Source organism: Oryctolagus cuniculus, chromosome 11, assembly GCF_051225735.1.
Source record: "Oryctolagus cuniculus isolate XC-2025 breed Fujian yellow rabbit chromosome 11, ASM5122573v1, whole genome shotgun sequence".
Lineage (NCBI taxonomy): Eukaryota > Metazoa > Chordata > Mammalia > Lagomorpha > Leporidae > Oryctolagus > Oryctolagus cuniculus.
Window position 1 is genome coordinate 71,185,208 of NC_142877.1, and position 27,732 is coordinate 71,212,939.

At 41.2% G+C, this 27,732-nt stretch overlaps 2 protein-coding genes and 1 long non-coding RNA gene across 20 annotated transcripts in view; 2 read left to right on the plus strand and 1 right to left on the minus strand.

Annotated features, from left to right (window-relative positions):
- Positions 1-10,638, plus strand: part of MDM2 (MDM2 proto-oncogene) — a 32,347-nt gene extending 21,709 nt beyond the window's left edge. For 7 of the 13 annotated variants that reach the window (XM_089308647.1, XM_089308648.1, XM_089308649.1 and 4 more), the window contains 5 exons: positions 581-754; positions 1,975-2,132; positions 4,627-4,782; positions 5,742-5,819; positions 8,538-10,638. In XM_089308647.1, coding sequence (XP_089164773.1) covers positions 581-754; positions 1,975-2,132; positions 4,627-4,782; positions 5,742-5,819; positions 8,538-9,113 — 1,142 coding nt within the window. In that variant the 3' untranslated portion in view covers positions 9,114-10,638. The remainder of the gene's footprint in view (positions 1-580; positions 755-1,974; positions 2,133-4,626; positions 4,783-5,741; positions 5,820-8,537) is intronic. The other 6 variants (XM_051846424.3, XM_070052594.2, XM_051846427.3 and 3 more) reach the window with 1 other exon arrangement.
- A 3,267-nt stretch (positions 10,639-13,905) lies between these two features.
- LOC138844389 (uncharacterized) lies at positions 13,906-26,716 on the plus strand. Its single transcript, XR_011380156.2, has 3 exons — positions 13,906-16,007; positions 21,441-21,523; positions 22,401-26,716. It is a non-coding gene; the product is annotated as an uncharacterized LOC138844389 (long non-coding RNA).
- Positions 18,352-27,732, minus strand: part of CPM (carboxypeptidase M) — a 144,250-nt gene continuing 134,869 nt past the window's right edge. For 5 of the 6 annotated variants that reach the window (XM_051846436.3, XM_051846435.3, XM_089308655.1 and 2 more), the window contains 2 exons: positions 25,200-25,348; positions 18,352-22,787 (listed from right to left, as the gene is read on the minus strand). In XM_051846436.3, the coding sequence (XP_051702396.1) occupies positions 22,545-22,787; positions 25,200-25,348 (392 nt within the window). In that variant the 3' untranslated portion in view covers positions 18,352-22,544. Of the gene's footprint in view, positions 22,788-24,381; positions 25,028-25,199; positions 25,349-27,732 lie in introns of those variants that run through there. The other variant, XM_089308656.1, reaches the window with a different exon arrangement.

Consider the following 27,732-nt stretch of genomic DNA (forward strand, 5'->3'; position numbering starts at 1 on the left):
AGACCAGGAGAAGCTCCTGGCTTCGGGTTAGCGCGGCGTGCCGGCCGCAGCGGCCCCTGGGGGGTAAACCAATGGAAAAGGAAGACCTTTCTCTGTCTCTCTCACTGTCTACTTTGTCAGTCAAAAAATAAAAAATTAAAACATTTCCAATTTTTTTTTATTTGACAGCATTAGACAGTGAGAGATACATAGAGAAAGGTCTTCCTTCCATTGGTTCATCCCCCAATTGGCCGTTATGGCCGGAGCTACGCCGATCCGAAGCCAGGAGCCAGGTGCTTCTTCCTGGTCTCCCACGCGGGCTGCAGGCGCCCAAACACTTGGGCCATCGTCCACTGCCTTCCTGGGCCACAGCAGAGAGCTGGACTGGAAGAGGAGCAACCAGGACTAGAACCGGCACCCATATGGGATGCTGGCGCCGCAGGTGGAGGATTAGCCAAGTGAGCCACAGCGCCGGCCCCAAAACATTTCCAATTTAAATCTTAAATTCTTTGTGGCACGGCCGGGGCCATGGCTCAATAGGCTAATCCTCCGCCTTGTGGCGTCGGGGCGCTGGATTCTGTCCCGGTTGCCCCTCTTCCAGGCCAGCCCTCTGCTATGGCCCAGGAGTGCAGTGGAGGATGGCCCAAGTGCTTGGGCCCTGCACCTGCATGGGAGACCAGGAGAAGCACCTGGCTCCTGGCTTCGGATCAGCGCGATGCGCCGGCTGTGGCACGCCGGCCGTGGCGGCCATTGGAGGGTGAACCAATGGCAAAAAGTAAGACCTTTCTGTCTGTCTGTCTGTCTCTCTCTCATCGTCCACTCTGCCTGTCAAAAATAAATAAATCAAATAAAAATAAAAAAAATTCTTTGTGGCACATAACATGAAGTAGTGATCATAAGAAGTCATTATCTTAAAGGGAACCATTTATCAGAAATCACTTTAACACATCATGCTAAGGTAGAATAAGATCTTGAAAAATATATATACCTTTGCTTAAGGACAAAAGGGCTCCCTTGAAAACTCATTACTTAGATGATTCATATTTTTATTGTGCATTGCATATCTTGCTGCAGTGTAAAAGTTTACATATTCCATGTTTTGATACCTTAAATGATTGTGTAGCTGTTCAGTTAAACTGACAGATTCCCTAGGGCTGGATTATTTCTAAGCAAGAAAGTAAGTCGGCAGTCAGATCTTTTCTGGAGGATGGCAGCTGGCCTAGAAATTGAGCCACATGCATATCCTTTGTCATGGGTTCCATACCTCTGGCTCCTAGTTCCAGCTTTCTGGTAATGCACGCCCTGTCAGGCATTTGGCTAGGCCAAAGTTAGGAGCCAGGAATTCATTCCATGTTCTTTTACGTGGGTGGCAGGGACCCAACTGCTTGAGTCATCATTTGCTGTGTCCTAGGAGGGTGCACATTGACAGGGAACTGGAATTGGGAGTGGAGCTAAGACTTGAACCCAGGCATTCCAGTGTTGGCAACCGAAGTAAAGGCTTAACTGCTAGACCAAATGATAGTCTTTTTCTAGAACAGCTTTATAGTGTTATGTCATACTTCCCCAGGACATGATTATAAGAAATTGAATGGTTTGTCCTTTGTTTGGCTAATGTTCTGGCTTTTATTAAACTTAGAGATTGTTATTTAAAATTGACAGTTTTCACTGATTTTTGACATCTGTTGAATATACAGGCTACTTTCTACTAAATTAAATATTTACTTTCTGTTACTAGAAAAATCCTAGATTGGTTAATAAGCAGTAGGTTTAGATGGGTTAATCTAATCGTGCTTGTAGAGATAAAGTTCTGAAAGATTAGAGAGCTTTAAAAAGTGGTATTTCACTGTTTACCTTCTGAAATAATAATAGTAATTCACTATATTTTTCTGTTTAACTTTATTGAAACTGAATTTCAATACAAATAAGTACATAGGACAGCTCAGTTTCTAAATCACAGTACAGCAATTTAATTAAGCTTTTTTCTTTTATACGCAGAAGAAAATTCAGATGAATTATCTGAACGCCAAAGAAAGCGCCACAAATCAGATAGTATTTCCCTGTCCTTTGATGAAAGCCTGGCTCTGTGTGTAATAAGGGAGATATGTTGTGAAAGAAGCAGTAGCAGTGAATCGACAGAGACGCCATCAAACCTGGTAAGTTCTTGTTTTAAATAAAACTGACTTTTTAAAATCTAGTCTTGAAAATACTAGTAAATATACAGATTGAATGCATATGTATGATATGAGATTGCTGCCAAACACAACACACGTTACTTTCAAATAAAAACTACTTTGTAGATCTCGCTGTGTTCCCAGATTTGGGGAAAAGGTTAAAGGATAGTGGAATAGCAGTGAAGCAAGTAAAATTAATACGAACATAATATCAACCTGTGTACTAGAGAATTTTATGGTCCACAGCACCAATAATATATTTAGATAAATTGGAGTAGTATGGGAATGTGGCAGTTAAATTTTTTAGAAAAGCAAAACTGAAAATTTGGCTTAACTGCATATCAAAATTCTAAAACAGATATGTGTATTTAGAATAAAAGTTTCATTACAGCCATCAGGAAGTAAGTCAGCATAGCCTGTGTTTACCATTAGCCATGCATAAGTCTGGACCATCATTTCAGATCTTTTCACTAACACTGTGAATACAGGTGTATACTGCATGACTGGTGAGAGAATGTCATAGTACCTTCTGTTATTGATAGAGTTCCAGTGCAACCAGGAGTAAGATTTTTCTTAAGAGATATCACTGAAAAGTTGGCAAAAAAATTTTTGGCTAATGAGAATAATTCCTCCTTCAGCAGTCAACGTGTCTTTAAAATGTTATTAACTTGGAATATTTGTGATGTGGCAGTGTCTCATGGCCATTATTCTAGAATTAGTACCGTTTTATAGTTGTCTAGAAGATACAGGAGACTTAGTTATGATAATAATAATATTCTTAACAATTTTTGTATTGTTACTTCATGCATTTGCACATTTTTCTGCTCCGTTGTAGTGATTATATGACTGCGAACTGTTCTCCTTAGTGTTTAACAGAGCTGTTGCTCACATAGGCCACTAGATGGCACAGTGAGCTCCTACTCAGTTCTTTATTCAATAGCTATAGAAGTTCTGTCCCAGGTTCCCTATTTGGCGCTGGAGGAGGTAGCAGTGGTAGTCAGCACAGAAATGGCTCCTGTGTTCGTGGGGAGATAGACCCACATAATAAACGATTTTATAAATCCTGTGGGGAAAGGATACAGGTTCTTGTGTGAATTCATGTGACTTTAAATTGAACCCAGCTAACAAAAACTTGAGTTATACGAACTTCAAGTTTGATTACTTTTATTCCTTACAAATGGCTTTGAAAAATGGAATTAGTATGTTCCATCTAACTTAACAGTCTTTGTTCAAGCCATGTTGGAATTCTGGCTAAATTGACACTTGGAATCCTCATTCTTGTTTTATACCTGAGACAGGGCTTTGTTATCAAAACAAGGTAGAAAAGTATTTCTTTTTTTCTTTGTTAATTCTATTCTACACACCTAAACATCCTGTATATTAGAGATCTGTTTTTCAGGCTGAATCCTTAATTGTGAAACTTTTTTTCCCTTCACATCTTTACCTCACACAGAATATTAGTCAGCATTTGGTGTCTTCATTCACCATGTTGTGAAGAGAGTTAAGGGAAATGCATTCCTCTCCTATTTTCTCTTGGTTTTAAGAAAGTAGAGAACTAAGGCTGTATTCTCAGCTCTGTAGTAGGCAGTTGATTTTATCATATTTTATCACTGTAGCAGCCTCAAACTACATTACAGTTGGAAAACAAACTTGAGTGTTTAAATATCTTGGTGAAGATTTCTGCAACTAATATTTGGGACAGTTGGAAATCAGACAAAACCAGGTATTTCTGGCTACAAAATCTAAAACATCTCCAGACAAGCCTGTCTGATACTTTTAAAATGTTAAGTAGTTTCTAGGTCACTCTTTTTTGAACATTAACCAAAAAATTAATGTTCAGTGCTGCATTCTTCATTGTATCCTGGCATAGGGGTTGCCAAACTGTCTGCAAATAGCCAACCAGTTAGTCATCTGGGCTCTGTGGGCTCTTGGTGTCCATCACAGCTTCTTAGCTGTCCCATTGTAATGTAGCAGCAGCCATAGACAACAGGTAATGGATGGGCATGGCTGTGTTCAGCAAAAAATTTATATGAAATATATGTGGGTGCTAGGTCACAGTGTGCAGGCCCTGCCTTAAAAGATGCTGAGACAAAATTTGTATTGTGGCTACTCCCTTATTTTAAAATTAGGATGCTAAGATTTTTGTTGAAATGTCCTGTTGATTTGTTTTAACAATCTAGATTTTGCTGGATCATCCATGTTAAGGGAGAAGAGAGTATAGTTGGAGATATAAGATGAGAATGTTAATATAGTCAGATTGTATGTATCTTCAATGGCAAGGGGCTTTGGCCTTTTTCCTTTACATGGTGGAATTTTGAACAGGGAGAATAAAATTGATACTAAAGTAACCTTAAACTTCAGTATCAGTGTGCTGCATGGATCTGAGGAGGAAATGGAGACACAGGGATAGTTAGGAAGAGTTCCAGAGACTAAGAGCTAATGTTTATTAAGTTGATTTTATTTTTTCTTATTTTAGGATCTTGATGATGGTGTAAGTGAACATTCAGGTGACTGGCTGGATCAGGATTCAGTTTCTGATCAGTTTAGTGTAGAATTTGAAGTTGAATCTCTAGATTCAGAAGATTATAGCCTTAGTGAAGAAGGACAAGAACTCTCAGATGAAGATGATGAGGTAATTTCTCACCCTGTGATTGTGTCAGGAAATTGTTAGGTATTTTCTGTATTCATTGATTTAGCTGAGATTGCAATAATAATGTATTCCAATTTTACTTGAATTCATTTCTTCTGGATTGTTCAGATTACAGTGTTTTGTAAACTCGAGACTTTTCATAGTCCTTTTCTGAGTTACATTCTTAAATTATTGCTTTTTGTAAAAGTTAAATATGCACATAGTCAAATAGTATTTCCACATCTGTTACACAGAACTGCTGTGGAAAGCCAGCCAACAGGTGTTTCAAATGGGTAAAGCAAAACATAAGGGTTTTTAACTTACAAACATGAAGGTGTCAAATCACAAGGAAACAGCATATTTCAATATTTCTGTCTTTTTATGATTTGATACCTTCATGTTTATAAACTATAAATGCTTGTATTTTGCTTTTTTTTTTTTTGACAGGCAGAGTGGGCAGTGAGAGAGAGAGACAGAGAGAAAGGTCTTCCTTTGCCGTTGGTTCACCCTCCAATGGCCGCCGTGGCCGGTGCATCGCGCTGATCCGATGGCAGGAGCCAGGTGCTTTTCCTGGTCTCCCATGGGGTGCAGGGCCCAAGCACTTGGGCCGTCCTCCACTGCACTTCCTGGCCACAACAGAGAGCTGGCCTGAAAGAGGGGCAACCGGGACAGAATTCAGTGCCCCAACCGGGACTAGAACCCGGTGTGCCGGTGCCGCAAGGCGGAGGATTAGCCTAGTGAGCCGCAGCGCCAGCTGCTTTTGTTCATTTGAAACATCCTGTTGGTTGGCTTTCACCATAGCATTTTTGTCTATTTTTCCACCTTACTCCATTTGACCTTTGTCTTAAAATTTTTATGCGTAGTAGTACATGCTCTTTGTTTAGGATTTACCACTGAGAAGCTTTTCTTGGTTGAAGAAAAAATAGGTGGTGAATTGATGCTTAATGAGTTTATCTTATTAGGTATATCGAGTTACTGTGTATCAGGCAGGAGAGAGTGATACAGATTCATTTGAAGAAGATCCTGAAATTTCCTTAGCTGTGAGTATATGTTACCTTTTTTAAGAAGTCAAAAAATAATACTGCAGTCAAGACTAGAAAAATGTGTCTGGTGTACGTCCTGAAATAAGGTGATTTTTATAAAGTTGGAACATTTTTAAAAGTCTGAATCAGAGTGGGTATTTGGCCTAGTGGTTAAGACTTTGGTTAGGATACTTGTATCCCATGTCGGAGTGCCTAGATTTGAGCCCCAGCTCCAGTTACTGATTTTACCTTGCTGCTAAGACTCTGGGAAGCTGCATCATGTGTGGCTTAAGTAGTTGGGTTCTGACATCCACATGGGAGTCCTGGATTGAGTTGCTAGCTTCAGCCTGGTACAGCCTTGCTTCTGCTGTTGTGGATATTCGGGAAATGAACCATTGAATAGCTCTGTTTCTCTGCCTCTCAAGTTAACAAATTATTGTTTAAAAAAAAGGTATGGATGATTTTTAATGTGTTTTTGTTCTTGTGGGATTTGTTACATTTTTTAGTTTTTATATGCTGGAATTTGAACTTTTTAAACCTTCATTATAGGAAATTTCAGGAATGTACAACATAGAGAATAGTAGAAGGTGTTTCCATTCTACTGGTCCCCTAGCTTTAACAATTTCAGTATTTTATCAATCAAAAAATACTGATCTTGTAATTCAACTCTTAGAAACATTCTCCTCTAGCCCCCATAATGTAAGGCCTTTATCTTTGGCTTTTTGAACTGGTGGAAACCACCATTTGTGAAAGAACCATTGTGGGAGAATGAATAGCCTCCCCTTGTTTTTGCCTTCATGTCATTTGCCAGGGAACCTAAAAATGATTGTTATTCATGGCACAACAGGAAGGAACCCTTATGGCAAGCTTAACAGGTATAGTATTCTTGGGCAAGAACATGCTTCATTTAATAGAAGGAGATGATGTGTTCAGTAAAGAGGCTGAAGCTCGAAGGGAGTCTGTTACCTAAATTACATGGTGGAAAGGTTTGGGAAAGACGAGATAAAGAAGCAGCACTGAGCGGTTAGAGCAGAAAACACAGGAGAGGATAAAGAAGGACTACGTTTCAGATGGTGACCAAGGGTGGCATGTTTGAGCTAAGGTTGGTGAGAAGAATGTTTCAGCAGTTCCCCTGTGGGTGGTGTCAGAACATTCAGCTGAGCCCCGGTTGTAGAGCATTTCTAAGGGAGTCTAAGTGGCTGTTGCATTGAGAGACGATTCTCCAGGAGGCACGTTTCATCTAGATTGATTGGGTGGACTCTAGGTCGTGTTTGGGGTTGAGCCTTTAGGGAATGGTAGGTACAGACCTCACTGCAGAGTAAATGACCCACGGTACTTTCTTCAACCAAATGGATCAACTATTTCTGTGTCCTTGAAGAGAATTTTTTTTAATTAATTAATTTATTTATTTTTTTGACAGGCAGAGTGGACAGTGAGAGAGACAGAGAGAAAGGTCTTCCTTTTGCCGTTGGTTCACCCTCCAATGGCCGCCGCGGCCAGCGCGCTGCGGCCGGCGCACTGCTCTGATCCGATGGCAGGATCCAGGAGCCAGGAGCCAGGTGCTTTTCCTGGTCTCCCATGCGGGTACAGGGCCCAAGCACCTGGGCCATCCTCCACTGCACTCCCTGGCCACAGCAGAGAGCTGGCCTGGAAGAGGGGCAACCGGGACAGAATGCGGCGCCCCGACCGGGACTAGAACCCGGTGTGCCGGCGCCGCTAGGCGGAGGATTAGCCTAGTGAGCCGCGGCGCCGGCCTTGAAGAGAATTTTGTACATACATTTTAATAGCACAGTGTGTACATTTTCAGTTTCAGGATTTTTCAGCATGGCATGGCTGGGAAAAATGTATATAAAAATCTTATATTTATGGAGGTTAGACTCTTAAAATCTTTAGTTGTGTTTTTTTTTGTTTTTTTTTTTTTTTTTTTTTTTTGACAGGCAGAGTGGACAGTGAGAGAGAGAGACAGAGAGAAAGGTCTTCCTTTGCCGTTGGTTCACCCTCCAATGGCCGCCGCGGCCGGCGCGCTGCGGCCAGCGCACCGCGCTGATCCGATGGCAGGAGCCAGGAGCCAGGTGCTTTTCCTGGTCTCCCATGGGGTGCAGGGCCCAAGCACCTGGGCCATCCTCCACTGCACTCCCTGGCCACAGCAGAGGGCTGGCCTGGAAGAGGGGCAACCGGGACAGAATCCGGCGCCCCGACCGGGACTAGAACCTGGTGTGCCGGCGCCGCTAGGCGGAGGATTAGCCTAGTGAGCCGCGGCGCCGGCCTTGAAGAGAATTTTGTACATACATTTTAATAGCACAGTGTGTACATTTTCAGTTTCAGGATTTTTCAGCATGGCATGGCTGGGAAAAATGTATATAAAAATCTTATATTTATAGAGGTTAGACTCTTAAAATCTTTAGTTGTGTATATTTAAGGTATATACAACATGTTTTTATACATATGTATGGTATAGTCATGAAAATTAATGTATCCATTATCTTGCAGAGTTAACCCTTTGTATACATGCATATGTGCTGTACCTAAAATCCCTCAGTAATTTCCAGCATGAAGTACGCTATGATTAACTATGTTGTGATGCTGTACATGTTGACTGTTGTATGTAAAACATGAAATGCTAGAAATTGAGCTGTGTGATACATTTTAGAACTTTGGACGTTTGGGAGTTGCTGGTATTGCTATGACTAGCAAGTAGAAGGTTATAGAAACTAACTCTGTCTTATATCATTGAAGGACTATTGGAAGTGTACTTCATGCAATGAAATGAATCCTCCCCTTCCACCACATTGCAACAGATGTTGGGCCCTCCGTGAGAATTGGCTTCCTGAAGATAAGGGAAAAGACAAAGGGGGAATCCCTGAGAAAGCCAAACTAGAAAACTCGACACACGCGGAAGAAGGCTTTGATGTTCCTGATTGTAAAAAAACTACAGCAGATGATTCCCAAGAAGCCTGTGTTGAGGAAAATGATGATAAAAGCACACAAGCCTCTCAATCACAAGAAAGTGAGGACTTCTCTCAGCCATCAACTTCTAATAGCATTATTTATAGCAGCCAAGAAGATGTCAAAGAGTTTGAGAGGGAAGAAACACAAGACAAAGAAGAAAGTACAGAATCTAATATTCCCCTTAATGCCATTGAACCTTGTGTGATCTGCCAGGGTCGACCTAAAAATGGTTGCATTGTTCATGGCAAAACAGGACACCTAATGTCATGTTTCACTTGTGCCAAAAAACTAAAGAAAAGGAATAAGCCCTGCCCAGTATGTAGACAACCAATTCAAATGATTGTGCTAACTTATTTCAACTAATTTACTTGTCCATAGAAATGGAATTATATATTTCTAACTATAAAGCCCTAAACATTTAGACAACATGGGTCTATTTTTATTTACATATATCAAAGTGAGGCATTGTCACTTTGTTCACCTAGATTGCCCTTTTACAGTGTAATTTAACTTTGGGAGGGGGAGAATGAATATTTACTTTTCAAAGGAAAATTTCACTTGGGTTGTAATATGATTTGTTTTGGATAAATGACTATAGCTCATCCTTTACCCTTACTCTTGACTTTAAATAGTTGCCATGCCACTTTGTTCTAAATGTAAATGATAAGTATTGGATTTAAAAAAAAAAACATATATAAATAGGACATTGAAATGTAAATTTAGTGTCTTTTGTGTAAGGAGAGAAAATATTTGTGAGAGTTAATATTTAAATTTTGGATACTGTTAAATTGTCTGAGCCTTAGTTTTTCTACTCTCAGAGCTTAAAATACTTTTTTCAGATAAAGAAGTTGGTAGCTATATTTGGTGCTCTGTAAGTGAAAAATGTACTTATTCTTTAAGTCTTTTCAGTGTAAACATGTGGTAGGAGTAGTTGTGGTAATGATGTTAGTTGAGAAAATAGCGCATTTACCCACACGCAAAACCTTCCTAAGCCTCCCTCGTAAACTCAGATTGTTCTGGGTAGGCAGGTATAGTAGGCCTTTTCCACACTTTCGGAATTTAGTGGACTCTCTTGTTTCCTCTAAGTTGGAAAGAATTCTGAGACACTTTGAATGATCTTCTTGGGCTGGGTTACATGGTTCCTGGTAGTTGCCTAGGTTTCAGACCAGTTTTAGAAACTAATGAATTCAGAAACTTGGTAAACAGAACTATTCATTTTAAAACTAGCTGGGAAGATTGCAACTTACAAGTTATGCAGAATTTATTCATTCTGTTCCTTCTAAGAATGACAGGGTCAGAACACGGGATTATGAAATACTCTCAAACTGTAGATTAATTTATTATGGTTAAGTATGAGTCTCCACCAAATACTAAAATAACTATTGACTTAAGATCCCAGTGTTTTTCTCTCATATTTGACAGTTGTGCATATTCAGATGAGGGCTATAAAACCGACTGAACTAACTAAATTTTAGAACTGAGGGATAATTTGTGTAGCTGATTCTAACAGAACATTGTTGGTATAAGCTTTATAAGCAAAGGTCACATACATCATGATTCCATGTGCATATCTAGGTAGGAAGCGATTGACTGGCAGTACTTTATCTTTGGTCTTCAAATACCACGAAGCTTTATTAATTTGTGATTTGTAATTTTTCAGCTAGAGCTATATACATTCATTCTGAAAGTTGGTAGTACAAATGAGATGATAGATGGTGTATGTTAGGATATACCTATGCAGCAGTTGCTGTTCACATAGCATTCAGCTCTGCACATGGAGTCATTCTGCGTGCTTCTGGATTACCAATGTAGTCTTGATTGTCTAAATTTTTAAGTTTCATGTGCATATATTATTTAATTTACAAATAAATGACTTACTAAATGTTAAGAATGTTTCAAGAATGTGATTATTGGATCTCAAACATTTGGTTTTCTCATAATGCTGGGTTTTGTTAATATAGAACTTACATTTAATGTGATCTGTTTGGGTAAACACAGGCACAAATTTGAATGTATTTCCTCTTCTGGAATGCCTGTGCCTGCCTCCTTTGGAAGCATGCATATCAGGGGCCAGCTTGATGTAGTCGCTGGCCTCCAAGATGTTGGGTAAGACCGACTCTGGAGAATGGTATTCCAGATTAGTGGGGCCAGAGAATGCTGTTTTTCTCTGGCTATGATGTGGCAGACTGGCTTAAGAAGTTTCAACAGGTGATAATTTTGTAAAAGGGATGTAGCTGGGGCAGGCAGAGATTTTCGGCTGCCACCTTGCCACTGGCTAAGTGGTATGGCACCAGTGTTAGGCCACTGCTTGGAGTTACCCACATTCCATTCCAGAGTGCAGGGGTTTGAGGCCTGCCTCTGTGTTGATTGAGCTTCCTGTCAATGCCACCCAGGCGGAGGGTAGATGATAGCTCAGGTATTGGGTCTCCGCTACCCATCTGGGGGACCTGGATGAAGTTTCGGGCTGCTGGCGTCTGGTGCAACCTTGGCTCCATGGGCATCTGGGGAACGAATTAGCAGATCTCTCTCTCTGGCTTTCTCTTTCAAATTAAAAAAAAAAAAAAACTATTTTAGTCACCCGTTGACTTCTGTGCTCAACTTTGAAATGAAATTCCATGAAAACAGGAGCCTCTCGATTGTAATGCACATATATAGGTGCTCCATAATGATCTGTTATATGAATCAAAGCACTGGGACCTAAGTCAACGCTGATTTAAAGTTGGAGCATGTGGGGCCCCCAAACCAGAGGGGGGTTGACTCTTGGCATCACTTACTTCAAATTTAAAAGAAATTCAAAGGCAGAGGGACACAGGGAGATGTTGCATTTGTTTCACTCCCCGGATGCCAGTAATGGCCAGGGCTGTGCCAGGCCAAAGCCAAGAGCTAGGAACTGCGTGCCCGTCTCCCATGTGGGTGGCAGGGACCCAACCACTTGAGCTATCACCTGCTGCCTCCCAGGATCTGCATTAGCAGGAAGCTGAGATGGGACTCCAAGGTAGGCACTCTAATGTGGGATACAGGTGTTCCAAGTGACGTCTTAATCACTGCACAAAATGCCTAGATGTTAAAAGTTTCTAATGGGAGTTTTGAAGGTAGTAGTATATGGGGCTTTAGGCATATGATGGTATCTTGCAAGTTGACATCGCATTGTATTGTGAAAAATTTATTGTTGCATTTTCTGGTTGAATGCTGGATTTTTACTTAACACTTTGCAAAAATGCATTTCTTCAGCTTAAAAAAACATTTGTTTAAAAGTTTATGACCCTAGGTGTATACTTCACAATTTTGTGGAAAATGGAATTAAAACATGTTTGTTTCATTGCAAAAATGTTTTGAAATCCATACATACAAAAGGCCTTCAAAAAGTTCATAAAACTATTTGGAAAGGACTGGTGTTGTGGCTCAGTGGGTTAAGTGGCTGCCCATGGGCTAGCATCTTGTATGAGTTCCAGTTCAAGTCCTAGCTATTCCACTTCTGACCCAGCTTCCTGATAATGCGCCTGGAAATGCAGCAGCAGATGGCCTGAGTATTTGGGCCACTGCACCCATGTGGGGGACTGGGATGGAGTTCCTGGGCCAGTCCTGGCCATTGTGGCCATTTGAGGAATGAACCAGGGGTGGAAGATACCTGTCTATAACTCTGCCTTTTCAAATAACTAAGTTTTTTTTTTTTTTTAAATGAAGAAAACTATTACGAAAAAGCTATGTATGGATTTCACAATTGTTTTGCACCAAAATAAACTTAAAAATGAAGTACCCTTGTACTTGTTATATAGTCAGCTTTCAGTTATTTAGTACAATAGGGATTTTTTGAGAGATACAAGTAATGCTTAGATAAATGTAAGCACAAAGAGGTGTTAGAAGTGTTGACTGCTGAATTATAAAGTGGTTTGTTAATAAGAGGGACTAATGAAAAGTAGCATAAAATAGAAAACAACAGTAAAGCAGATGAGAGATTGCCCACTGGTACAGTAATCTGTAAGTAATCCATCTGAAATGATGTGTTCATTAGAGTAACATTTTGGGTAAATGAGAGCTAATCGTTTATAGGAGAGGGGTTATACTGAAATATACTTGGATTCTTGCCTTTTAAAAACCCCTTTATTCTTTTGAGAGGCAGAGAGCTCTCATCTACTGATTCACTCCCTAAGTGGTATGCAATGGTTAGGGCTGGACCAGGCAGAAGTTGTGAACCAGGAACTAAATCTAGGTTTCCATGAGGGTACAGAAGCTCAACTTCGTGAGTCATTGCCATTGCTTTCCAGGGTCTGCATTAGCAGGAAGCTGGAAATGAGCCAGAGCTGGGACTAGAATTTAGATTCTGATATGGGATGTGGGTTTCCTAAGTGGTGGCTTAACTACCAGGTCAAACACCTGCCCCCAAAGCTCTCCCTTTTGAGGCCAGTGTTGTGGCAATGGGGTTAAGCCTTCTGCTTGGGATGCTGGCATTCCATATCATAGTACTGGTTTGAGTTCCCTGCTGATGTTCTTGGAAAAGCAATGGAAGATGGCTCAAGTATTTGGGCTCCTGCCATCCATATAGGAGACCCAAATGGAGTTCCTGGCTTCTAGTTTTGGCCGGGATAAGAGGGCCATCAGGGCCATTTAGGGAGTGAACCAGTGGATGGAAGATATTCTCTCTTCTCTTTCTCCATGAGCACTTCCAAATCCCAACCTCTGTCACTCTGCCTTTCAAGTCTTTTTCTTAAAAAGAAAGCTCTTTAAAAGAGTAATTTTAAGAAAATTTCCTTTCATGTGTTGAAATCTTATCTCTCTGCTGCCTTCAGAATACTGTCAGATGTCCTAATAGCATGTCAATTCTTGAAAATGTGATTTTTTTTTTTTTTTTTTTGACAGGCAGAGTGGACAGTGAGAGAGAGAGAGACAGAGAGAAAGGTCTTCCTTTGCCGTTGGTTCACCCTCCAATGGCCGCCGCTGCAGCCGGCGCACCGCGCTGATCCGATGGCAGGAGCCAGGAGCCAGGTGCTTTTCCTGGTCTCCCCTGGGGTGCAGGGCCCAAGCACCTGGGCCATCCTCCACTGCACTCCCTGGCCACAGCAGAGGGCTGGCCTGGAAGAGGGGCAACCGGGACAGAATCCGGCGCCCCGACCGGGACTAGAACCCGGTGTGCCGGCGCCGCTAGGCGGAGGATTAGCCTAGTGAGCCGCGGCGCCGGCCTGAATATTTTACCTTTCCAATATGAAAATTTCACCTTTTTTAAAGATTTTTCATTTTCATCATATTTGATGAATTTTACATATTTCTCAGGGTTAAATTTTAAGATTTTTTAAAAAAAGTACTTTCGTGTATATGCTTGCTTTTGGTTTATACTTTGTAACTTTGTAGGCCTCCATCCTGTATTAGATTATAGTAACTGCTCCTTGAATTGATTTAAATACCTTTGGTCTTTTCCAGGTGTGTAAATAGGTAATTTAGAGATATTATATCATTCCCTTTATTGAAAAATAACTGCTTGTTGGATATTATTTATAATACTGTCATTTTCAATTTTGAGAACTCTGTAATTGGTGCTTTCTTTTCACTATTCCCACTTTTTTTTTTTTTTTTAAAGATTTATTTGAAAGAGTTACATAGAGAGGCAGAGCCATAGCCAGAGATCTTCCATCCATTGATTCACTCCCCAAGTAGCTGCAACGGCTAGAGCTGAGCTAAGCCGAAGCCAGGAGCCCAGGAGCTTCTTCTGGGTCTCCCATGTGGGTGCAGGGGCAGGATCAAAAGTGGAGCAGCCCGGACTAGAACCAGCGCCCATATGGGATGCCGGCACTTCAGGGCATTAACCTGCTGTGCCACCGTGCCGGCCCCAGGACTAGGTTTAAAATCATGTATCTGGTCCTTGGTTAGCAGCCTTGGACTTAAGAAATGATAAATATGTAGAACCTTCACTGGGATATGGCAGATAGTAAGCACTTGGGATAAGCTGCTGTTTAGTATTCTCTTTCATTCATTCATGACCATAAGCACTTCCAAACCCCAATTGGGTAGCTTTGAATTACCACTTCTGTATACGTTGTCTCAAGTTGGAGGTACTCTGTTCACCCTGGTATATTCTGTCCTATCTTCTCTCCATAACACATGGTATCTCCCATTCGTGGATCCTTCCCCCACCTTCTAGATACAATGCATTGTGTGCAAAGTAGGGACCCAGTGAAGGATGAGTGGTCTTGAAAGCAGCTCAGCAATTTCTCTGACTAGCAGAGGAATGATTTTTAAAAAGCATCCTGAAAGAGTACTGTCTGCAGAAGAGCTATTTGGACACAGTGGTCTTTGTTGATACGGTCTTGGAATTGTAACATGAAAAGTATTTTTTTTTTTTTTCAAAAGCTCTCTACAGTCATGCACTGACTAGCAGTGCAGTACGTTCCAGGAAAGTGCTGCTGGGAAATTTGTTATTGCATGAATATCATAGATTGTACTGATACAAATCCAGATGACCTGGGTTAATCATATGACGTGAACAGGCGAGGCTCCTGCCAGCATAAGGTAGCATCTTGTTTTACAGTAAACTTTTTTTTTTTTAAAGATTTTATTTATTTATTTGACAGAGTTACAGACAGAGAGACAGACAAAGGTCTTCCTTTTCTGCTGGTTCACTCCCCAGATGGCCACCACGGCCAGAACTATGCCGATCAGGAGCCAGGAGCCAGGTGCCTCCTTCTGGTCTCCCATGCGGGTGCAGGACCCAAGCACTTGGGCCATCCTCCACTGCCTTCCCAGGCCACAGCAGAGAGCTGGACTGGAAGAGGAGCAGCCAGGACTAGAACCTGGCACCCATATGGGATGCTGGCGCCGCAGGCAGAGGACTAACCAAGTGATTAGCCATGGAGCCAGCCCCTACAATAAACTTTTTTTATAAGTAGTATAAGGATCTAATATTATCATTCATTATTCAGCATTATGTAATGTATATGGTTGTATGTGCTGTTCTTTTAGATTGGCATGGCAGTGCAGTGGGTTTGTGTACATGAGCATCACTGTGAACATGAGAGTGATGAGTAGGATTATGATGTCTGTTGTGAGGCAGTGGGAATCTGTCCACTCCATTATAATCTTGTGCCTGATTATCTCCTATGTGGTCTCTTGTCAGCCAAAATGTCATTATGCAGTGCATGACTATTACATTTTTTTAACCTTTTCACATTTGTTTCTTTTTAAAAGAAGCATGTGAGAAGACCACAGCTCTTCAGTGTTGAACACTTTAATCCCGAGGTGGAAGCATCGCTTGGTGAGGACGGATGGGTATGCGCTAATGATAAACTGTTAGTGCCAAGAGGGAAATCCAGGGAGGAGTAGCTGGCTGGCAGAGCAAAGAAGCCATGATAGGGGTTCTGTTCTCAGTTGTTTCACATTCCTGTCCTGAAATCCTTTGCTATTCTCTCAGAGACACAGGAGGCGCACTGTATAAAACTGCTGTATTTTTGTGTTGACATATGTCCTTACCTTGATCAGTTAGGTAAAATTTTATTAGCTTTGTTATTTTAGTAATTCTGGAAAAATTTAGTGAATATATCAGAAGGCTTAGCAATCACTTGTGTACATTGGTAGTTCTAAAATTTGTGGTTCCATTCAATAAATGAATGACTTTTTAATTAAAAAAGAAAAATGAGGGGCTGGCATTGTGGCACAGCCAAGTGGTAGATTGTGATGCTGGTATCCCTTATTGGAGTACCAATGTGAGTTCCCACCACTCTGCTCTGATCCAGTTCCCTGCTAATGTGCTTGGGACACCAGTGGAGGATGGCCCAAGTACATGTACCCATGCCACCCAACTGGGAAACCTGGATGGAGTTCTGGGCTCCTGGCTTCAGCCTGACCCAAGCCACGGCTGTTGTGGCCATTTGGGAAGTAAACCAGCGGAAGAAAGATACTTTGCTATCTCTCCCAATCTCCTTGTCACCCTACCCTTCAAATAAATCTTTCAAAAATATACTTACTTCAGAGCGAGAGAAATCTCTCAACCACTGGTTGGCTACCCAAATGCCTGCGACAGCCAGAGCTGGGCCAGGTTGAATCTGGTATCTGAGAACTCAGTCCAGATCTCCCACATGGGTGGCAGGGACCCAACTACTTGACCCTTCATCTGCTGCCTCATAGGGCATGCAGTAGCAGGAAGCTAGAATCAGAAGCAGAACCAGCATGCCAACCCTAGGTCCTCTCCCTGTGGGATGCAAGCAACTGAATTGTGCCAAATGCCTGCCCCTTGTTTTTCTTCATTAAAGCAGAAGGGGTGGGTGTTCAGTGCCATGGTTAAGACACTGCTTGAGAGGCCTGCGTCACACATTGGAGTGCCTGGGTTCTAGTACCAGCACTACTCCCGATTATGGCTTCCTACTAACACATAACCAGTGAGGCAGCAGGTAGTAATTGAGTCCATTGCTACCATGTGGAAGACCCAGATGGAGTTCTGGGCTCCTGGCTTGGCTCTGCCTGTTGTGCAAGCATTTAGGGAGTGGAATGGGAGATCTCTTGTGTGTCTGTTTCTCTCTGCATTTCGAATAAAAATTTTAAGTAGCAATAAATTGGAAATTCTAAAAATGAAAAAAATCCAAAAAAATGAAGAATACACATAATTCTATCCAAAAATAGACTAATTACTTGCTTACACTTTTGTTTTAGTACCCAAAAGCCATCTAATATTTTAAAAATTTAACTCATTTTAAAAAGACCTTGCTTTGGGAGAAGGGAGATTGCAATGGGTCCAAGTTTATGTACTGAAGTCTACCTAAAATATGTTAGGAGACTTCTGCCTAAGGGATTCCTAGAGAATGAATTGTCCTTTGAAAATGGACAAACTTTGCTTTTTTTTTTTTCTAAATTGAGATATTTATCACTTTTAGAAATTGGTACCTATTTAGTACTTGTAGGATTTAGCCATTTCCTACTCTGCCACATCTCATTTCAACTGTTGGTTTCCAAGGGCAGATGTGAACTTGAACCAGTAATTATGAAACTCAACAGGAAGTTGATACTAGCAGGGGTTTGTATGGAGGGTTAGGCCTGCTAGTTTTCCATTTCTTAATGGAAGCCAGTGTAGTGTTTTGTTTACAGCTATGCTGTATGTTTCGAAAGCACTTGGAAACTGATAAAATTTGTTGTCAGCTTTTCCCAAAATGTGTGGAAATGTAGGAATACTCAAAGTGATGATCTTATGCTTAGCAATTCAAGAAAAGAAAATAATTCCATGGCTAAGTATGTTTGAGAAATCCATTTTTTTTTCTGCATGATTTCTCAGGCCCTTTATTTACTATGTTAATGTGAATTTCCCCCCAAATTTTTTTGACCAGAAAGTATGCTTTTCATCTATCTTACCATGCAACACACTGCTCCATGATACAGATTACTTTGGTATATAGATTTAATATATATTTGGAATATATCATTTAAATAATATATATAATACACAAAATATTATAGAAGGAATATCTGGACTTTGAAATAGTGTAAAATTACTGCCTCACAATAGGACATCAGATTTGGTCTTCCCCTGTGTTTATTTGGTGATAATGAATTTTCTCTAGGATGTGGACTTGGTTACACTTAAATAAGGATTTGTTTTCAAGGTAATGTACAGATACAGCATTCATTACTTAAATGAATATTCTTTATTGAGGATTGGAAATATTCTACATTTACTAAACTCAGAGGTAGTCATAGCCCTTCCCCAGTAAACTTTATAGTCTTTAGACAATTTGTTCTTTTTAATATGTTCTTAGTATAAAAGAAAGTCACCGAGAAAGTTTGTAAAATCAGCTATGAAACATTTATAGAAAGGGTGGAACAGTTGACATGCCAAAGTGTGAGAAAATGGTTTGTGAACAGTTCAGCATAATATCTGCTTAGTGATATAATGTAAAGGCTATAACAAACCCAAGCTTCTGTTTTAGGTATTGTCAGCGTTCAGGCTCTTTTATACCAATCTGGTCATTGTCATTTTTCCCCATCAAAAGTCATCAAGAAGAAAAAAGGGATCCCTCAAAATAAACAGCAACTGTAGTATTACATAGAATAAAAGCAAATTTCTCAATAAGCAAGTTATCCTGTTGCAATGAGACAATATGCTATGCTTATTTTTTTGTATTCGCTAAGAAAAGATATTTCCAATTCAGCATCAGGTATTTATACTTTCCAAACATACAGCTAACTGATACCATTTTTAGAAACATGACAAATGCAAATTTGTTTGTTAACAAAACATAACCTTGGATTTCTGAGACAGACTTTCAGAAATGTTGAGAAGAGGTTTTTAACATTTGTGAACATCCAACGGCTCAAGTTAAGCACAAAAATCAACACTGCAGGAACATTTCTCTAAAATACTCATCACTTAGATTCACTCACATTAGCATTGATCGTAACTGGAATAGGCACCTGAGAAAGCCATGTTACTTCCTGAGTTCCTTAATTATTATTAATGATTATTTAGTTAACCGATGTTTCAGTTGCAGGTCAATTCTATTTAGGTATTTTTAACATTTTTATTTGAGAGACAGAGGGACAAGTGGGAAGTGTGGGGCAAAAGACGACCTTCAATCAGTATTACATTGCCTTCAAAATAGTTATGCACCTGAGTGTTAATTACACTTCCTCCACTTGGAGGACACCAGCATGGCTGCTCTACCCCTCTTCCAGCAGTCCCAGTATCACCCTCATCAGAAGGCAGAGGTCTTCCTTTTACAGGTAGGGAAACAATTCTCAGTGGATTTGCAGAGGTCTCTTCCACATTGTTCTCCCACTGAAATCTTATCATGTAGATTTCTCCGTAAAAGGAAGCAGGCCGATCCTGAGGAAGGCGGTCAGGCTGGGAGGTATGAGGGGGCCTGGTCTAACCACAGTCACAATTTCCTGGCTGTGTTTTGTTTGTCTCTAAGTGATTTTAAGTTTGATTAAGACAACTTGCTGATTTAAAACAGATCATTTCAGTGAGAAATTTACATTTAGGCTCATGAGCCAATTTAGATTTTAGTTCATGTCCATTTAAAAATTGCTGTTCTAGAAAAGGAAAAATTAGAATGCCCAGTGGAAAAACTGTTTAGGGCTTGATGGTAAATCAAGTGGTCGTCTTTTGTTGTTAAAACTTTTAAGATTTATTTATTTGAAAGGTAGAGTTACAGAGAAGGAGGGAGAAACAGATCTCCTATCCACTGGTTCACTCCTCAAATGGCCACAAGTGTCAGGGCCAGGCCAGGGTGGTAAGGGCCCAAGTACTTGGGGCCTCTTTCGCTGCTCTGCCAGGCTATTAACGAACTGGATCAGAAGCAGAGCAGCCAGGACATGAATCAGCACCCATATGGGATGCAAGCATTGTAGGCATTAGCTTTACCCACTATGCTACAGTGTTGGCCCCAAGTTTAATCTTTATACTTCTATGTATGGAGTATATCAAAATCATTACTGCACTATTAATATTTTGAAGTATATAATTTAAAAAGGATATTCAGGTTATTACCAGATTTTACATAAAGTGGTTTTATACATGTAGAATGAGTTTGGCGTGGAAATGACTCCCAAATGTACTGAATCTCAATTCTTTGTGGTTCTCGGGCATTCACCAAGTACCAAGCCCAGGGTGTGGCTTCACTTTCAGGTAATGTAGAACTTGAATTTCAAACGTGAACCATAGAAACTCACATTGCGTGAGTGATACACAACACTCAGAAATCTGCCATCAGACTTGCTCTTGTTTGATGCTTTTCCCCCTCACGTGTAATGCTTTAAGATAGGTTAACACTTAGGGTAGAGAACAGTTGTTTCAAATTGGATACTATTGATAAAATTTTTGTTTTCAGATTCAAAGAGGTAGCTTGTAGTGTTGTTAATAGGTACATGGTAGCATTACTACAAAACTGAGAATGCAGAGTGGAGTAAAACCACTGTATTTGTTTTTTTTTCTTTAAAAACAATTTGATTGAAAGGCAGAGATTGATGTACTCCCAAATGCCTGTAACAGCTGGGGCTGGACCGGGCCAAAGCCAGGAGCCAGAACTCAATGTGGGCCTCCCTTGTAGGTGGCAGAGACACAAGTACTTGAGCCATCATTACCTGCCTCCCGGGGTGTGTGTTAGCAGGAAGTCAGCATCAGCAGAAGAGCTGGGGTTTGAACCCAGGAACTCTGATTAGGGGATATGGGTGTTTCAACTGCTGCATTAAATACCCATCCTGGAATTTTCTCGATGCGTACATGAAAACACCGACAAAGTGAGCTGGTGATTGCCACCTGAGACCCAACTTCATGAAATGACTTAAAGCCCTATACAGTTTCTGGACGGGACTGGGAGTAGCCAGGTGCTGGAACACTTTGTTCACTCATTCATTGCCTACTGTGTGGAAGGCTCTGAGGATACAAAAATGAGTTTTTCAAATGGACTCCAGCCTTAAAGAGCTCATACTCTATTAGACAAGACACACATGGAAGTACAAGGTCATAATACAGTGTTGTAAATCCAGTAGCAGAGATAACCAGTTTATTTGTGGGAACAAAGAGGAAGGGCCCCAGACTGCCTGGGAGGAAGTGGAGTGGCTTCCTAGGAGAGTTGCAGTTTGAACCGAGTTTTAGTGGAAAAGTGGGAAAGAAAATACAGTGATCAATCAGAGTGGCACTCCAGAGACGGGCACATATCGCATGTGGTATGTTTGGGAGCTACACGCAGCTAACTGTTGGTCTGTTTTACGTAGCCCCCTCCCCCAGTGCTGTGGAGGATGGACCCAAGAGGACACGGCTGGGACCAGGACACAGTACAGCTGTTGCTGTGGTACAGGTGAGATGGGAGGCCTAAATTTGGCGATATTAATTGCCATGGAGGAGAGAGGGTAGAGTTAGTATTTACAATTCACCCCAGTCTTTACTGAATGATGGAATATATGGAAGAAGAAAGAAGTTTTGAAGATGACTCCTAGATGTCCAGTGTGGTGGTACTGGTACAGAGAATTGGAGGGGATCTTCAAAAAGTTCACGAAAACACCTATTATGCTAAAATTATTCATAGATTTCCCAGTCTTTGGCACCAAATTTATCCTTCAATTCCATTTTCAGTGAACTTTCTCGTATAGCAGGAAGAAAGGTTCTAGAGGCAAAACCTGGCTGTTTGACATGATGGGTCCGAGGCACCTATGGGTCGTATCCAGGGGGCGAGTTGGATGTGAGTCTGAAGTTCAGGCAGAGAGGCTGGAGTTGGACGTTTGGTGCCATCATCCTAACTGGCGTCCGGGTGCAGGAAGGTGGGGACACTGGCTCTCGGGGATGAAGCATCATTTACCTGTTGCTTTGAGGATCTGTAGACACAAACTTGTCATTCCATTGGGGCCACCTTTTCCTGGGTCTCTGAGACATGTCTGTCCACTTTCTTGCACTGCTCCTTAGAACATATGCAAAAGTAGATATTCCCAATCCTATGAACATTTCTTTGCTGAGAACTAATGATACTAATATGTGGCACTTAGTATCTCTTCACATATGGCACTCATGGCAAAAAAATTTTTTTCCCTTGTAGGAACATCATTTTTGTGTCTTAAGTTTATCTTTTTACAAATTTCTAAGACTTAATGATTAAGTAAATATGGGCAATACTTGAGAGGCAGGTGTCTTTCACTCATTATTGAGACCAAGTCATTATCACCATCTATTGCTTATCGCAGGATCTGGAAGCATCCACTTCTCTTCTTTGGGAAGACTGGAGTTTACCCAGCTGAGGTCCCACAAAGAGGGGTTAGAGTTGCAGTAACCTGAAGTGGACGTTCCTGATTCCAGGTGATGATGGGGCTTGAGTTTCACATTTTACTTTATTTGGAAAATATGTTCAAGAGAGTCATTAAAAATAGGAACAAACTAGGCTTTGTTGCAGCTGAGTGGCTTGGAAAATTTTTGTAGAGAGGAATCAGTGGGCATGAAGGATCTGATACTTGTGTAGAATCCAGTTGCCCTCGGAATGAAAGTTGAAAATCCTTTTTAAGTGCACTGAAGTTCTGGGATTTCTCTGGAATAACCACCTTTGTGAGGTATGGCTCATGCCCAGGGACTGTAATCTGAGAGGAAACAAGAAACAATTGACTGAGTGATTTCAGATGTTTTGTGGTGCCAACACCGAAAACACTGATACCCACCCCTAAAAGGCAGCCTTTGTGCAATGCATGTAACAATCTGCCAGACCTCCTGTGCTAGCAAGATTCGGTCCTCGTGCTGAATGAGTTTCCCAATGCAGTGTAGACCGGAGTGCTTAATACCATTGCCAAGAATTACAAAATGAAACCAAGGCAGAGTCAGGTACCTTATCTGGTGATGTCAGGAGAAGATAGCAGTGGCTGGATTCCACCAGCATCACGTTGATGGAACAAAACAGTAAAGAGCCGACTGTTCCCCTTTGGCCCTCGTCTGTACTTAATAGCCTCACCAGACATCACCACTACTTATGAGCAGCGTTCCTTTCCTGATTTATTCTGTCCTCCTTGCAGCTGATTGAAGTATGCACAAGTCTGTTGCTTCCTTAAGATTTGATGTTACCTGGTTTTGTTCATAGGACTCTAAACCCTAAACTTTAGCTAGGTTTGTGCTTCTGGTGAAGGAAATGGTCAGGAAAAAGACAAATGCTAAACTAACTATAGGCTGTGACCACTGAGACATGCTTTTGTAACATCTACATAACCACTAAGTGGTATGTGTTTTGGCCATTTCAACTTCCAGAGTCTTCCCTTCCAATCTGGCCTAGAACTAAGTAAAACCTAGATAGCCAATGTGCATTGCTAGACTGGTGGGAAATGAGTCATTATTTTATAAAGGGGTAGCTTATCTATGGGATTGCATAAAATAATTGAGATTCACTGCCTTTTTATATGTAAATATCACAATAGGTAAGAGAAAAATATAGTCTTGTGGGGCAGAAATTCTCATTAAGTGGAAGTTTTCAAGCTCTATGCTTCTCAGTGGGAGCAGGGACTCCTGTGAGGAGGATGAGCAATGGATGAGCCCCACTGCTAAGCACCTCGGGGGCGACCTAGGGAACAGGGAGGCTCTCAATCTTAGTCTCCTTAACTAAACCCAGGCCTTTCATTATGCCCTCAACTGTGAAAATGAAATGCAAAGCCAGTTTTCACTGTAGCAGAGAGGACTGTCTTCTCCCAAGACCAGCTCTATAGAGGACGCTGTTATGGTTGGCATCAGATCCACTAAGAAAAGGAGAAGAATCTTGAATTTCTTACAGAAAGTCTCATCAAAGAGGAAGAGGCAGGGCAGGCTATTCCCCAGTGGTTGGATACTGGCTAACATGTGAGAGTGCCCTGGGTTTGTACCTGGCCCTGGTTTCTGACGCCAGCCACCTAGCAATGTAGGAAGGCAGGAGTGACTCCTCAAGTAATTGGGTCCCTGCCACCCATGTGGGAGACCTGCACAAAGTTCCTGGTTCCCAACTTCTCAGGCATTTGGGGAGTGAACCAATGGGGTTGGAGCATTTTCTGTCTGTCCCTTTGTCTATCTGTCGTTGCCTCTCAAAGTAAATTAGAGGCACAATCTGGTCAACTAAAAAGGTATTTATTCATTTAGTTCCTTCTTGTATACCTACTCAGGCTTATATTAATCCTTGCTTCCTTCCCCTAGAACAATAAATGACTCCGAAATGTCATATGAGAATTAAAAACAAATTTTACTTGCATCATTTGCAAAAAGGGCTGCAAAAATATATTTATCACTTGCTTAATATACTGTTAAAATCTATAGATCCAATTTCACTCACAGTGAATTGTAAGGAACTTGTGCCAATTCATTTTGTAACAGTAGAGATTGTGTTTTATGGAAAGGCTGTTAAATGCTATTCCAGGAAGCTTGCAAGTACTTTTGCTACATTGTTTAATTATACTTATTAATAAGGTGACTTTTTTTTTTTATCATTAAAGGTATCACAAGAAATAGGACTTAGCTTCAGTTTTACAAGTTGATTGCCAGTTAGGGAAAAACATGCATTTTCCTGGTTTGCTCCTATCATTCCTAGCTCCTCCAACCCCTGCAACTTCCAGGTTGGGTGCTGTCCTTCTGTCCTGAGACTTTTTTATTTTCCAGAGTTTTTATTTTATTTTTTAATATTTATTTTCATCTACTTGGGAGGAAGGGAGAGAGAGATTGATTTTCCATCTGCTGGTTCACTTCCCAAATGCCAACAGCCAGGGCTGGGCCTGGCCAGCCAAAGCCAGGAACTTTCTTCAGGTTTCCCATGTGGGTGGCAGGGGCCCAATACTTGAGCTATCATTTTCTGCCTCCAGGATGCATCAGTGGGAACCTGGATTGGAAGAGAAGGAGCTGGGATTCAAACTGGCACTGCAGAATGGGATGTGGGTGTGCTAAACAGCAGCTTAACCCACTGCACCACAACACTTGTCACCAGGCTTATTTTTAGATTCCTTATGAGTTCTATTATATTTTAATGACAATAGCTAGAATTGATTACTTACATTTATTGTATAGGACCCAGGCAAGAGAAGTAGATAATATTCTCCAAATTTGTTGGTTCTGTATGGGCAGATATGTTTTCGGTCTTGGACTTCCACAATTACATTAGGTAATGGATTTCCATCAATATCAAAAACTTGACCCTTCATACCTGCAAAACAAAAACAATGTTAAATGTATTCATAAATACCATAGTTTATGGCATATAGATATAAAACTCATTTAAGAAAAAAAGCTTATTAACTGTGGAGTTCTTAAAACTATTAGATAAGGGAAAGAATTTTTGATATAACAAATTACAGTCAAGCTAACAATTTGCTTTATAGCTTAAATTTGTTGACTATTCCATTTATAGCGCATATTATAAAAATGAGAATATACAAAGGACAGTCGAGGCTCCTTTCCTGTGATTTCCAAGTTGTTTACCTCATCAAAAAATGGTTCCACAATAATACCATTGGTGGATTCCACAACAGCCTCAATAGAAATGTCATCGTGTTAGTTTACAACAAGATTCTGATCTATGGAAGAAACTCAGTAGTTTTGTAAACTACATACCAAGCAAAATTGCAGTCTTGGGGTTGCTTGAAGATGGAGTTGACAGGTGGGGTCTTATTACTAATAACAGCAGGCAACACTTACCGAGCTCTCTGTATATCCTAGGCTCAATGCCAAGTGCTTAATGTGCATTGTTTCATTGACTCTTCACAAGAATTCTTGATGTGGGCGATGTCAGTATCATGATTTTATAGATGAGATCAGTAAGGCTCTGGATGACTCAACCTGACGACTAGAGTGGCACAGCCACAAGAGTAAACCCACCAGGGTCTCCAGATTCCACACTGAGCCCATCACACCATACCCTCTCACCCCAAGATTTTAGGAGAATTGAAAATTTTTCTCCTTTTATTAGTTGTAAGGCAGAAAGAGCAAGTGAGCTCCCATCTGCTGGTTCACCCTGCAACAGCCAGGCCAGTTTGAAGCCAGTAGCCTGGAAATGAGTCCAGGTCCCCCATGTGGATGGCAGAGACTCCAGTCCTGAGCCCTCACCTGCTGCCTGAGCAGGAAGCTGTATTGGAAGTAGAGGAGCCAGAATTCAAAGCAGACACTCCCATATGGGATGCAGGTATCTCAAGTTGGGGCAGAGCCACTGTGCCTGCCTGCTCCTCATGAGAATTTTTAGAAGGCCATTTCTATTTTGACTTTTTTATAACTTCATTTTAAACCGAAGTCTCACATTCCAGTTTGGTCACTACAGTGATGACTCATGTTATCTTAAGGTAAAGGCACCTAAGCTGAAGGACATAAATGAGAAAGAGGCCACAAGTGAGAAGACCTCAAACTGTCCTGAAACGGTTATGTAGTGTTAGAGAAGAATGTGAGGCAGACCTGTAGTTTCCACCTCCAAAGGTTAAAATGAAAAAAAGAAAAAAAAAAAAAAGTTTGGTATTTAGCAGCAAAACATTTATCTGAATCACTATGCAAATTTGTCAGACCCAAGTTTGCCTTTATTTCCCCCTCACACTTTTTCAGTGCCAATCAACCATGTAAGCCTATATTTTCATGTAGTTTGTTCTTTTGCTGTTTTTAAATTCTGTAAAGCTCCATTTATAGTGTTGCTACTTTTCACCAGGAGTACCACCTCTGAGTCTTTGGGCAGTGCCCACTGTAAACTGATGGGAACGTGGAAACCCCATGCCTGCCTTCATGGGGTCTCAGAAGCACCCTTCTCTGAGGAGCTGTTTCCCCTGTGTCGTCCTTGGGTGGTGCTTTGGCAATCAGTGAACACAGCATGTGTCAAGCAGCATAGCTTGACACATTAGCAAGGTCTCAACTGGAATCCTTCGCCTTCCGTTCTCTTTCCTTCCAGTTTCAGTAGTTGTGGGCTTCAGCCTTTGGGGAGTAAACCAGCAGATCTAAGGTCTCTTTTACCCTCCCACCCCCTTTAAGATTTATTTATTTACTTGAAAGTCAAAGTTAAACAGAAGAGAGGCAGAGAGACAGGTCTTCCATCTGCTAGTTCACTCCCCAGTTGGCCGCAAAATGGCTGGGGCCAATCCAAAGTTAGGAGTTTCTTCCAGGTGTCCCACACAGGTGCAGGGGTCCAAGGTCTTGGGCCATCTTCTTCTGCTTTCCCAGGCCATAGCAGAGAGCTGGATGGGAAGTGGAGCAGCTGGGTCTCGCACCGGTGCCCATATGGGATGCCGGCACTGCAGGCAGCAGCTTTACCCGCTACTCCGCAATACCAGCCCCTCCCTTTCAAATAAATAAATCTAATATCCCCACTGCAAACTAACCTTCACTGACTGTCCTCTAAGTGAATTTCCATATGACCCTTACCCAAAGCTAGAGACAGTTCTTTAACTTTCAGAAGCCTGGGGTAGCAGAATCACTGTTCCTAGGCAAACACACACCATGCTTAAATATGGGATTTCTATTCAAGGGAAAACGCCATCCCACCAGCCAGACGAAAGCTTTCTTCAGCTGTCATGGTCCATGCACCAGCAAACCTTTCCTTAGAGGGAAGGAATTGTT